This window comes from Falco punctatus (genome assembly GCF_963210335.1).
Source record: "Falco punctatus genome assembly, chromosome: 3".
In the NCBI taxonomy this organism is placed as follows: Eukaryota; Metazoa; Chordata; class Aves; order Falconiformes; family Falconidae; genus Falco; species Falco punctatus.
The window spans coordinates 43,134,213-43,147,562 of NC_137582.1; the positions used below are offsets into that span (position 1 = coordinate 43,134,213).

The 13,350-nt window shown below is 35.9% G+C and overlaps 1 protein-coding gene across 4 annotated transcripts in view; it reads right to left on the reverse strand.

The window, feature by feature from the left end:
• Window positions 1-13,350, reverse strand: part of LOC308060988 (serine/threonine-protein kinase Sgk3) — a 61,433-nt gene that overhangs the window by 5,964 nt on the left and 42,119 nt on the right. For all 4 annotated transcript variants that reach the window (XM_080380387.1, XM_080380389.1, XM_080380386.1 and 1 more), the window contains exons 6-13: window positions 7,861-7,948; window positions 5,888-5,937; window positions 4,544-4,601; window positions 3,657-3,740; window positions 3,428-3,559; window positions 1,300-1,412; window positions 1,048-1,084; window positions 847-933 (exon numbers count right to left, since the gene is read on the reverse strand). In XM_080380387.1, the coding sequence (XP_080236513.1) occupies window positions 847-933; window positions 1,048-1,084; window positions 1,300-1,412; window positions 3,428-3,559; window positions 3,657-3,740; window positions 4,544-4,601; window positions 5,888-5,937; window positions 7,861-7,948 (649 nt within the window). The remainder of the gene's footprint in view (window positions 1-846; window positions 934-1,047; window positions 1,085-1,299; window positions 1,413-3,427; window positions 3,560-3,656; window positions 3,741-4,543; window positions 4,602-5,887; window positions 5,938-7,860; window positions 7,949-13,350) is intronic.

Here is a 13,350-nt window from a genome sequence, read left to right on the forward strand (position 1 = left end):
AACATGAGGGAAAAAAGGTTCCCACAGATTTTCTCAAACAGATCCAGAGTTACCAGTGTTCTATATATTGCCTTTTGAACTTTCCAAAACATTCAACAAATATTGCTTCAGCTCACGTCTACCACTCAGCTTTATGGATTCCTACTCTGATCATAACTACAAGTTGTCACATGTTGCCACCTGCCCACCCCCTCCTTTTTTTTTTTTTTTTTAGTTCAAATGTTTCAGCTAAACACTCCTCACACATCTTTCACTGCCTTCAAGGCCTTTTCTGTAATTTAAAGTATGTTTATCAAATTATCAAAGCCACTAATCCTGGCATTTCAGTGAATCCCTAGTATGTGTTCAAGATTTTCAGATTCCAAGTTTTCCAGCACAGTTTCTCAGTAAAAAGACAACAGTTCAATAAACTCAGTCAGCAAGTTCAAAGTTTCACATGCATGCAAAAGTTGCTTAAGACTCACAGATATTAAGTCCCTATAAACTTACTAAAAATCAGTGCCAGGATGTGGTAATATTTGCAATCTGCTGCAGCTGTTACACTAACTGTTCTGTGTCTAGCCAGTGGCTGGGAGACACAGGAGGAAACAATGTTTGAAAAGGATTGGAAGAAGGAAGAGATCAGTTATGGACATGTGGGTACTACGTAGGAGACACTGTGTATTAGTAAAAAGGACAAACCAGATCTGCAGGAAGCTTGTCTTTGGTTTGGTTTCATGGAAGAGCTTGTTAAAAGAATTGAGATCTCCAACAGTACAGAGTATTTGATCTTCCAGATACACAAATATTAATAATAGTCAACAGTCATTAATTACTAGCCAAAAGCCATAAAAGTTGTCAACATACTTCTGGTGTCCCACAGAAAGTTGCAGTGGTATCAGAACTTGCAATCCCTTCTTTACAAAGTCCAAAGTCTGTCAACACAACATGGCCCTGTTTAAGGAAGAGTAGTATTTTAAAAAACAGAACATGGTCAACATGTGGATACACCTAAGTATCAATTTTGTGAGAGAACACAGAAAACCAAAAATAATGTTGCATACTTACCAGTGAATCTAGGAGAATGTTTTCTGGTTTTAAATCCCTATTTAAAAAAAATACTGTATTAATTCAAAACAGTAGTCACTAACACAAGAGCTTCAGAGGCAAGGACTTTTATTCTTCAGCTGAAAGCTTCAAGTTTTGGTAAACTTGCTATGTTCAAGTTATCCATAAGATGATTACATGTAGTCGTTTTTAATACAATAATTTGTCCTATTTTGAACTTCTTCAGGACAAGGATACATTTCAGAAACTTACCTGTACACTATATTAATGGAGTGTAAGTAGCCCAGTGCACTAGCTATTTCAGCAGCATAAAATCTGGCTCTGTGCTCAGGAAAGGAACGTTCTCTTTGTAAGTGAAAGAACAGCTGTAAATATGCAAATAGTAAATAAGAACATTATGCACAAAAATCAGGTTAATAACATGCAATTTTAACAGTAAAAAGTTTTAGCCGTCCATTTTTTTTAAAAAACAAAATCAAATAGAATTGTTTTTGCTGCATAACTTTGGCATTCCTTTATTCCCTTTCTTCTCTTTTGTAGCTCAGAAATGGATAGGTAACTCAAAACACGTAAGGATATTCCCCTAAAACCAAGACTAGTTAAAAGGAACTAGAGTAAACTATTAAGCTGTGAACAGAAGTCGGAAAGATTAAATCATGCAAGACAGCTTCCTAACAGAATATAACCTCGTGTCAAGTAAGTAATCTTCCATTTTTGTATATGCTTGTATTCAAAGTTTTGTATGTAAGTATTTATAGAATTGTATTTTGAAATCACCTACATGTAGATCAGTTTGGGAGATGTACATTCCAAGCTGATCCACAGAATCTCTCAACTACAGAGAGCTGTCTGGCTTCAAATAGTTTGAGCAGATACAGAACAGAAGTCTAGCCAAAGATTAAATCATAAACATACAGATTTAACTATCCTACCCATTCAAATCATAAAAAAATTAAGAAAACAGAAGTTTTCTGCCTACAAACTTCGGGAAAAAATAAAAAGCCAGAGCTTTCCAAGCACTTCATTGAAATCTGAAAGCTATTTTGAACCGTATTTTAGTTTGCCTGGAAGAATGCCAACCTAACTTGTGGCCAGGAATTCAGAGCAGAGCAAATCAGGAGCTTGCTGACGCAGTCTAAATATGACAGTACCCTAGACTTGCCCATGTTGTCCCAACTCTGACACTTAAAGGGGTCAAAGCACCAGCTCTAGGAGCATCAGAAATACTAGCAGGCCACATGAATATGACTAACAGATAACCCAGTTCCTATTTCATCCTGGTTTATTCAGCGTACTTTATACTTGTCTGTGTATATCCAGCTGCAGTGACATAATAGGAAACTCTAAGATATGCCAAAACAAACTATTTAAATTCTACCCCTTCCCCTGCACTCTTTCAGCTACCAGAGTTTATCATCTACAACAGTATCCTGTCCCATCCTTCTTTCCTGACCTGCTTTAAGCACCTGAAATGTGTATGTTTTACACCAATAAATCACCAAATTGAAAACAAAGCAAGTGACAAGACACAGCTCTTCTTCAAGGCATGTATGTTGGATAGTTCTGTTCATATAGTAATTTTTCACTACACTGTTTTCTTCAGTCACAACTACTTTCCCAGATAGGTATTACTAGTCTACAAGACCCTTGATTTTCCACAAAACCTTTTGAAGGAATGGAAGCAGCATTTTGTACTCTTTTCATGTGTACTAGCTATGCAGCCAGTTTATACAGGAGCTTCTTGAGCACTTGTGGCAGTGCTGGGTACTTTGAAAAGCAACAGGTCCCTAGCTGAAGACAAACCGCTCTAGAACATCTTAAACATATACAGACTTTCTCCCTTCCTTTCACAAGTTTTTCCCCAAGTCACTTAATGGCTCTTCAGATTCAACAGCATTGCTTCAAGGAAAAAATTCCTGAGGATAAGGCTATTTGATAATAAGTAATTAAACCATGCAAACCTATGGAATAATGCAAAGGTTTCCAATAATATCAATGTAGTAAATTCAGTTGCCAGTTTCCTTCCTTATACTTTCAAAATACTAGCATCTCAGCTAATGCAGATACAAGAGAAAAAGACAGTTTTATATGGTGAAACATGTCAACATAAGATTAATTTGTAATAAAGGTAAATTTATGTAACTGTAAAATATACTATTTGTATCTGAGAACCATGAATAAATTCGGGATTAAAGTCGTTGACAAGAAGAGGAACAGGGTCCATATAGCTATAGAAGGCTGCAGTAAAAAAGCACACAGTAACAGGGTTTTCAAAGTTGAGAGAATGCTGACCACAGCCCATTATAAAGGATTATTTTGCCCCTCCTACCCAGAATTCACAGAAAAAAGAAACTCAAATCCAAACACAACCACCACATACCTCTCCTCCATTAACGAAATCCAAGACAAAGTAAAGCTTTTCTGTTGTTTGGAATGAGTAATGTAATCCAACCAAAAATGGATGTTTCACATTTTTCAAAAGCACATTACGTTCAGCCATAATATGTTTTTGCTGTAAGGAAGTAAAAGATCAATAAGTAAACAGGAATGATTTTGTAATTAAGGGGAAAAGGAAGGGAGATGGGTGAAGAAAGAATGTGTCTCTTTACCTCTTTCCTATTAAGAACAATTTTTTTCTGCAGCACTTTGACAGCATAGTATTTCCCATCCAGTTTTCGCTTTGCAAGAAGAACCTGTGAAATTCAAAACAAATGAAGAAGTGTGATTATTGCAGATCACATTCTGTTAGTAATAATTTCATAATTTCATCATAACTGGAAAGTATTCATGCTTTTTTTTTCACAATACAGTTTCTTTGCTTCTAATACAGTCAATCAGCAACATAATCACTAACAGAGCAAGTTTACAGTTCAGTAGAAATCTGTCATGATAGTGGTATCATGAGACTGAATTATGACATTTATTTTACATGACCTGCTGAATCTCTATCAAAATAAATTCCAGCTGGTTTTATTAAAGATAATTTAACAAAAAAGAATAACTTTAAAAATACCACTCCTCAAAAAAAATTTCAAGAGGGATTCTCTGTTGCATCTTTGTAGAATATCAATGTTTAAGTCACTTTTCAATGGGCTGTTGCTCTCACTGCTCCATAGCATTAGGGGTTTGACAAAACAGTCCATGCCAACAAAGGAAAACGCCATGATGCATACTGCAGCTGCTGCATAAGCACAGGGTACCTCCCTTCCTCTCTGGGGGAAACAGAGGATCCCTATTGCTCTTAACGAGAAAGGGAAACACTCCTTTTTGTCACTCCCAACAAGCGACTGAGGCAGCCAACTGCCACACCAGGTAAAAAATGGCAGGGCTATAAAGCAGCAGCAGCAACAGGGATCCAATACGACAGTTTATATGTCAATCTAGACTGACAGCACTTCCAAAACCTCTGACCAAGTCTGTAGCCAACAGTCACTATGCACAAGACACCAGTTAGCTTCCTTGCACCAGGGCAAGACACAGTAATAAGAAAGCTCACCTTGCCAAAGCTGCCTTTCCCAATAACTTTCAGGAAATCAAAGTCTGTTGGTTTAGCACTGAAATATATTTAAGAAGGAGACAGGTTATCTGGGTAGAAATTACAAGGTTTATAGCTGTAGTCTAGTGTAGCACTTGAGTTGTAATGTGAGAAGAACCGCCCGTTAGCACCCTCCTTTATTCTTCACTCCACCCAACACCTAGACATCTGCAGACTTTGCCTCGGAAATGATGACTCCTCTTCATTTTGCAATTCCATTTTCCTCCAGGGAAAGTATTCAAGGTGCATCATTTGAGTTTATTTTAAAAGTTTAAGGTTAAGATGTAGAGGAGGAGCAAGACTGTTCTTTTATTCTCCATATTCTATTTTCTTGTAATTTTTAAGTCTCCATTTCCCCATGACTTTTCTTGGAGTTTATTTCTCATTTCCAGAAGGCCAAATGGCTTCTCAAGCTTACATGGGGGAAGGAAGGAAGGAAGGACCAAATGTGTTATCTATTCTCTCTCTGGCTATCCCATCCTTCCCCTCCATCCATTCCTTTCTCATTTTAAGCTACGGCAAGAGGAAAGAGGCCCTAACACTTTCCTCTTCTGTGTGTGTACATATGAATTCACTCTCAGTTTTTCCACTTCCCACATCACCACTCCTTTCAGTTCTTCCCAGGATTCCCTTACTTCTTCCTGAATACAATTCGGAGATATTTTTGTCAGCAAACCATTAACCATGTTTAAAAATTCCAGAATAACAGTTACATCACCATAACACCTCTCCATTTATTGCCCCTGAAGGGAAGTGCTCTTAAATTTAATTTCTTACTGCAATCTATTAAGTATTTCCTCCTGTTAGCCCAGAACAAATCTGTGACGAAAACAAAACCAAAATAGCAGTCATCTCCTAATCCTAGACGAAAAGCACAGATTCACACAGAATGGAGAACAGAAACTCTCAGAAGACACAAACAGAAAAGCAAGTTATGACTGCAGTAACTAAGTTTGTGGCTTTAACAAGGTAAGTTGCTCCTTTGTCATGCATTAAAACAAAATAGTTTTCAGAAACTGTTCACAATTACTAATGTTTGTGGAACCACTCCCAAGACAGAGGTCACCTTTGCTATAGCATTCTTAAGTAAAATGTTAGCAGACTAACAAAATCTGAAGGTGAAAAGGAAAAAAGTTTTTTAAACTATTGTTAATATATATATGTACACACACACCCCAAAGAATTATTTCACACTATTAAAAATTATGTTCAGCCTTAACTTTTCAGGTTTTAAATTAATTTACAAAAATTAAAATAAAATTTGTGTATTAAATTACTTTTAAATTCAATTTAATTAAAACCTACTGAGGATTTCCAGATGGTCCCAAGTTGATATTCTGTGAGGTAGAGTTTAACTGTTGGGAGAGACAAAGAGGTTTATTTTTAATACCTTTTCTTAAAATTCTTTCTTATATATTCCAACCAACAGTAGAGTATTTTCAAATTAATAATTTCCTCAATCCATACCTTTATACTTCTTACATTAGATTTTTAAAGAGATCTAACATCCAGATTGGGAACTTTGCAAGTTGAAATATCTGGCCGTCATCACCTCGTCACAAATTATTTCTACACATGTAACATTCAAGGATGAAGGTATTAAAATAATTGTGTCCAGACACAGAGGACAAAATTAGGAACAAAAATTTAAGAGCCTTTGAACAAATAACTTGTTCCTCATCCAGAACTTAACCCTTTCTGTATTTGCTCTAGGAATGTATTTTCTACCTTTTAGTCTAAATTTTCCAAGATCTTACTAATAAAAAAACCCCACATTACTTACACAAAAGTAATTAATGAAAGACACTGTGCTTTTAAAAAAACAGAAGTGAACATTTTCCCCACCCCAAGAAAAACATTGCCAACATTTTCTAGTCTGACATTAAAGGTTAACTTAACTCAATTCCAGGAATGACATGAATACCAGTACACACCCAGACAGAATTTGTAAATTACAGGGAGAGGAGGAAGCCACTATAATTTAGGTAATTTTCACCCCCCTCTTTTTTTTTTTTATATATATAAAAAAAAGTAGTATTTGTACTCTCATTGGTTTTTTTTAATTTATCAGGGAAGGATAAACTGCATTCAAACACAAGTTACCAGAGGACAGGCAAACAGGCATCACAAAACCAGAACTCCTAGAGAAGCAGAGAATGCCCTGCCAGCAGCGCTGGATGCTACTATTCACTAATAAGGGCCAATCACACAATGGTACTGGACAGTTCTAATAAATCTACTATATAGAAGATTTAGGTTTTTGAAGGTTTGGTTTTGTTCCTCATTTTTCAGCTTCATCATTTACAGTAACCATCAGAAGGTGAATTTCCTATCAAAAAGTATGGTCCAGACCACTATGCATTCACTCCCTTCCTCTTCTGGAATTTGTTGTGGCATAACACACTAGTTTTCCAAAGAAGATTTAGAAAATTCCATATTACTTAAAATACCTTTCAAAGTAGTAGGAAAGCAGTATTTTAAAGTAGAATTTTTCTGTATGCTTACAGTGCTGTTGAGAACTTAAAAAAAATTACAGCAAAGATTGGCACCTTTGGAAGTGAAACTTTCAGAAAACATTAAATCTGCTGTGAATCTCACACAAAGCAAAATGACAATTCATAGCTTTAATGGGCTGAATAAGAAGGGAAATGCTACTATCATACCTGTATGCCAAGAAGTAAGCCATAGAGAAAGCTTTAATATGGCACTTCTACCTTCCTAGAAATACTCTTTTTTTCAAAAAGCACTATTTTCTGGAGGTTGTGAACTAATTTTCAGAGAATTCATCTAGCCATGTAGAGGTTTTTATGACAAAAGAGGCTTCAGACTTCACACAGTGTTATATATGAAATCAAATCCATCCTTGCTCCGACTGCATTTCTTTCCCTGAGAGAATTGTATTTCTGCCCCTTTAGAAAAAAAAATGGACACGCAAGCAAATAAAAAGACGATTAAACATTCAATCTCCCCTGCTCCTTGCCAGATGTTCTTAGTAAGAATCTTTGAAGTGATTGCAAAACCTGTGACAGCTACGCTATAACTAAAGCTGTGTTTCTTTAACCCATATAGCAAGTGGGAAAGAAGCAAGACAAAGCTAGCAATCACTTTTACCCCTCTCTGCAGTTCACATTTGACAGAAAAATACCTTACAGCCCACAGTGAAACAGATTTGTTTAAAAGAGCACATAGGAGTTTTATTGCAAAACCAACCAACCAGTAATTTGCAGTAAATAATATACCTAAGATTGCTCTCAAGCACCTAAATTCTGGTTTATTACCTTTCGACTGCTTCTTTCATCTTCATCTTCAGATGGATCTGACTGGTGTTTTGGGTTATCCATCTGAAGAAATGATCTGACATCTGGGCTAGAAACACAGTTAACTTCATTAGCACACCAATAATCTGCCTGATTTTCAGCCACAACCATAGGAAGCACAAAATTAAACAGCAGTGTACAGAGGAATAACGCCTCACAAAATTTTATATCTAAGTTCAGGGAATTAAGGACTGTGTACAAGGTATGTTGTTACAGCAACTTAATTCAACTGCTGAATATATTACACACAGTACATACGTCAGTTTTTTTCCAAGCGGAAAATTCTGAAGTATATGTATGTGAAGTCTTTATAAGGAAAAGCTCTGCAGAATTGCATTAAAAGGTTATTATTAAAAGAAAGCATACATTCTAACTTGTTACCAACCAGCAGGAAACAGACTTTTTTCAAAAGACTGAAGAGTTTAAAACCATTTTAGTTTTCCAAAATGAATGAAATAGTCCACAATACAGAATGAAATACACAGTCTGTATCTCAAAAGAGAGACGCACGTCCTGAGAGATACATCGTAGTGATGTTCCTGTCCCCATTCACTTTAAAGCAGATGGCGATTTTGAATTCAGAATGCATTCTGGCTGGGGACTGACAAGACAACATTAAGAAAACCTGCCAGTCAGCTGCAGGACAAAAATGCTACCCTTCAGGAACTGGCAAGAGAAACTACAGGCTTCCAACAGTACCTAAGGAGATGCACTGTAACTTCAGCATTGGTTTCTAGCTTCTGTCTTGGTGGGGGCTGGGGGAGAGTGGGAGAAAGAGGGCAAGTAAGAGAAGTTGAAGAACCCGCTCCCAGGAAGCAAGGCTTACCCAGTGGTAGGTTCAAAAGAATGTAACATCTTTCTTAACCACAGCACAGCGAGCAAGTGAAGAATAATGCGATGTAAGTGAGGCAACATTAATTCCTAAACAAATGGGTATTGCATATAGCCTATACACCACTTGAAGAGATTACCTGAATCTTTCAAGTTCCTTCAGTTCACTAAAAGGCAGCCTGCTTATCAAGGAAGAAATCTTACCTAAATTTCAGACATAATGTTCCTTGAGAAAACAGTATTTCCTGTTAGCATTACTAAACCTAACTCATGCCCTGTGCTGTCTGAGGTTCCCAGTCTCCATCGCTTACATTCTGTATTCCTAAACCCTATCTGAAATCTCTTTCAGTTCCCTTCAGCAACAAGACTGCTCACACAACCTCCCACCATGATTTTCAACATAATTCTTCTCACCTTATATGACCTCCAAATTCTGATCTATTTCAAGGTCTGTCTTGTATCTCAAGTCCCAGGAAGACAAAAACCACTGTGGTTTCAATACTGTAGTAATACTGCCTCATGATGCAATAATTTAGGTTTTACAATCTTTGCATATCATGAAATCAAGAATAAACAGTTATGGTTGATGCTTTTCACTAGATAAACAGAACCAGACCTTAATTACCTTTCAGCATTAATTACTCTGGACAACTAGCTGATTAAATAGAGCATGTAGTAATATATCTCAAATAGTTACTATAGTAACTTTGTCCATGACTGAATTCACAGCATGGGAAAAAAAAATAATCCATTCACACTAAAAGGCCGCTGTAGAGTTGCAGGGTATTCAACAATCTCTACAACACAGGGCTGTCAGAAGTGTAATTGATCAATGTTACATTGTTCATATTTGTAATTTTAAAAGCACTGCAAAGAAGTAGTGATTAAAAATACGTTTAACGTACTAATTTCCTCCACAAGACTGCAGCATGTTAAGCAAAATGCTATATATATTGGTAGGACTTCTGTGCTGTAATAGCTCACATGTATTATTTTAAAATAACACACAAACTATTCCTAAAATAACCTCACATATGAAATCAAAAGGATCAAGAACACAGTTTAAAAAAGGGATGTTTAGCATACACTGTACATATACTACCAGCAAAACTTGGTTTTGTCTGGATTTTTATGATTGACTGGATTAAATTCAATTTATGGATTATCTCTGAAATCCATGAAGGGGTGTCAAGGTCTGCCTAAATACAGTTCCTTCTGTAATACTCATTCTGCATTAGCTTTCCTACATAAAACATATGAAGCCACACAAAAATCTTGGACACACCCAGAAATATGAACAAGCCCAAAAAGTAACACAGATTATGATGCAAAATGGTAACATTAATTGCCAGTGACAGAACCTTAACTTTAAAACACATTATTTAAATAATGGTGCCCAGCTATTCCCTCTTTTCCACACACTTAGGAAAAAAGAAAAACTGCTATCTTTCTTACAGAAAAAAAAAGAAAGGCTCAAAAAGCCAATATACCATTACATTTTTAAAAGAACACAACTTAAGCAATGCAAAGTTTGCTTTCCCCAGCATGGACTACAAGATCTTACAAATCCAGGGGTTTCATATTCATTTTTATATTCATCAGATTTTGAAACCAGAAAATCCTAGTCACTCTGATTTTCTTCTAGGGAACAAATGCAGACACTTCTCACTTAACTGATAACTCATTTTCCCACAGAGGTTGCAGGGTGTTGTCATCCTTGAGTTCTTCCAAGTGTTATTCAAATGTTCTAATTTTCATTGAAAAGCTACTTTGGACTATTTAAAAATAACTACATTACACCTTTAATGTATCCTCTATTATACAGTTGGATTCAAACAGATTTTCTTTGGACATGTTCTAATAGATAATTAAATGCATGAATTTTTCAGTGAAGACCTACGTTTGAGGGGGCGAGCAGTTCTATGTGAATAGTTGCTCAGTGATTCAGGAGGCCTCACAGTGTTCACAAGTAACTGATATCCTGAATAGAAGCAAGGGAGACACATGATAAGATCTCTTACCCCTCCTGACATTTTTTTTTCCAATATCTGAATTCTATCCATGAGAGCAGGTTCTCTATCAAATACAGTTAGCTGACTAAATGCAGCTTAAAGATAGTCCACTTAATTCCCAATTTGGTCTAAGCCAATGATTCATCTTGCCTCATATTCCACCTGACAGCAGTCGCAGGAAAATCCTTACCAACGATTACAGGGTCTCTCTGTAATCACTCTGTAACAATTCAGGTTTTTGTTGGGTTTATTATTGAGCAGAAAGGTTTGCTTTGATACAATATTCAACAAACTTGTCTGACCCAAGAGCAAAGTCCACTGAAGGCGAAAAGAGAAGGAACACCACAATACTGCATGTTTCACAGAATAACGTAAATATTAAACCATCTTTGACATACTGAATCTGACATATGTGCTTTTCAATTCAGATATTCAGGTGCCTTCCCATCCAGAAATGAGGACATCATCATGAACCATTCTTAAGCTTTTAGTGAAAGTTTTCCTAGGTAGGACTTAAAAATATGACATCCTGATACTGCTTTTAGAGCCTAAAAGATGTAGTAGAAGGTGGACTTCCTCAAAGTTCTGTGAGAATGCATAACCCTCAAGTCTTCTTTGTATATTACTGACTTTACGTAAGTGCTTTTACCTAATATCAGTATCATATTTAATTAGCACATTGAAGCAAAACAGTCTAAGAAAGCAAGGATGTGGACTATCTGTGAAGTCTCACTCACCACATATTCCTTCAGTAGTTTCTATCAGATTTTACCAAAAAAATCCAAAACACAAGTTAATAAAGTTTTTGTATTTCTTCAGTAATAATGTTCACTGGCACACACAAAGGTGACAGATTATGTAATTATTAGTATGATTTTCTGTAATAGAGCACTGCAAAAAAGCTTACTCCAGAAAAACAAAGTACCTTGCAGTTATTAGAAGAAAAACAAATTACTATAAAATTAAATGCTTTTGCACTGAATTGTGAATTAAAGTCTTGCTTTTTCTCCCACATAAACCACTGTTACTTTAAGGGTGGGGAGGAGGAGAACAGAACGAGTCAAATTCTGTCTCTATTTTGTTTTTATTGTAGAACTATGCTTAATAAGCTTTTTATTTAACACACTTTTAACAGCATCACAACCCTTTATAAGACCCACTTCTTCATACTGATTTCTTTTTAATGGATCAAGCAGGCTAAGTGCCACGTTAAAGAACATAGATTCAGCTACAGATGCATTGAGCATAAAAACTTTAAAAGCTCAGAAGAAATTTAAGAAGGCAAGTCAATTTGAGGATTGGGGTTTTTTTAAGCACACAGTTTTATCAGGTGCATTAAAAAAAGTACCATTTTTACCTTCGGAGAACAAATATAGTATGTTTTGAGACAAAATATTTGGTACTTGGACATACTGCAACCAAACAGGGGAGGGGACTGTGCTAAATAAAACCAGTGTGATTTCCTAATGTAACAAAACAGATTAGCTTTCAGTAATGAGTTAATGTGCTTTCTATTCTTTCCCAGAGAATAACACTGCTATGACCACAAACTTCACAGTATTTGTTCTAGTGAAAAACTGTTTCATGACAAAAACCTTGTTTTGAAATTTTTTCCACTTATCACAAGGAATTATATATAAAATGTTCCCTTTTTTCCAAAAAAATAAAGGAAGTACATATTTCAGGTTAACAGGACGTTAATTAGTTCATTTGTTGGGGAAAAAAAACCCAACCTGACTGCATACTGCAAACTGCAGCAATATTCCATTTTACAGAAGTTTTTTTCTCCTGTGGAAAATAGACAGTTTCACAAGTTGTACAGATATGCTAATTAAACAAAGTGTATGTATTACAGACATTTTACTCAACACTAACACCAAACAGCTTTTCCATGTTACTAGTTCAAGCTACATTGAAAGCCACATCGATTTAGTTTAGATTTATTAGGTATAGATTTAAACTGAAAGAAAAATGCATTTACCCCCAAATCAGTTCACATGCACAAGTGCTATCCTCCAGATTTAACTGGAGCTGACTCTAGCATATTGCCATCTCTCATTCCTCACTGTTGCACTGATGGAGTTTAACACGCCTGCAGTTCTTCTGATGGAATAGTTTATGTGCAAGTTTACTCATTTGCTTTAGGCAGGTCAGCTTGGTTATCCCAAACCACTTAAGCAAGCTAATTAAGCTACTTTGTTAACACGCTTAAAACAAGTTCTGGAATACACACATGCCCTAACAAAAGGATGCAGGCAGTGACTGCTACAGCAACACAGTAGCAAGTGACAGCAGAGTTCTCAAACATTACAGCCATCAGCAAAACACCTGATGTACAACAGAGTTCACACTGGAATCTGCACCCCTTGAATTAAGATCAGTTAACTGCCTGCAAGTTTATTTGTTGATCAGTTTTCAGAAAATAAATGTTTTTATATTGTTCATCAGTCTGTAGATTTTTCCTGAACGAATGAACAGCCATATTAAAGTTTGTTTATTATACTTAAGAGCACTGAACAGGTAAAAAACATTTTCTGGTTAAAAGTACTTAATCTTCAATTTTCTAGTTGACATCTCATGTCTTTTAAATAGTCTTTATAGAATAGAA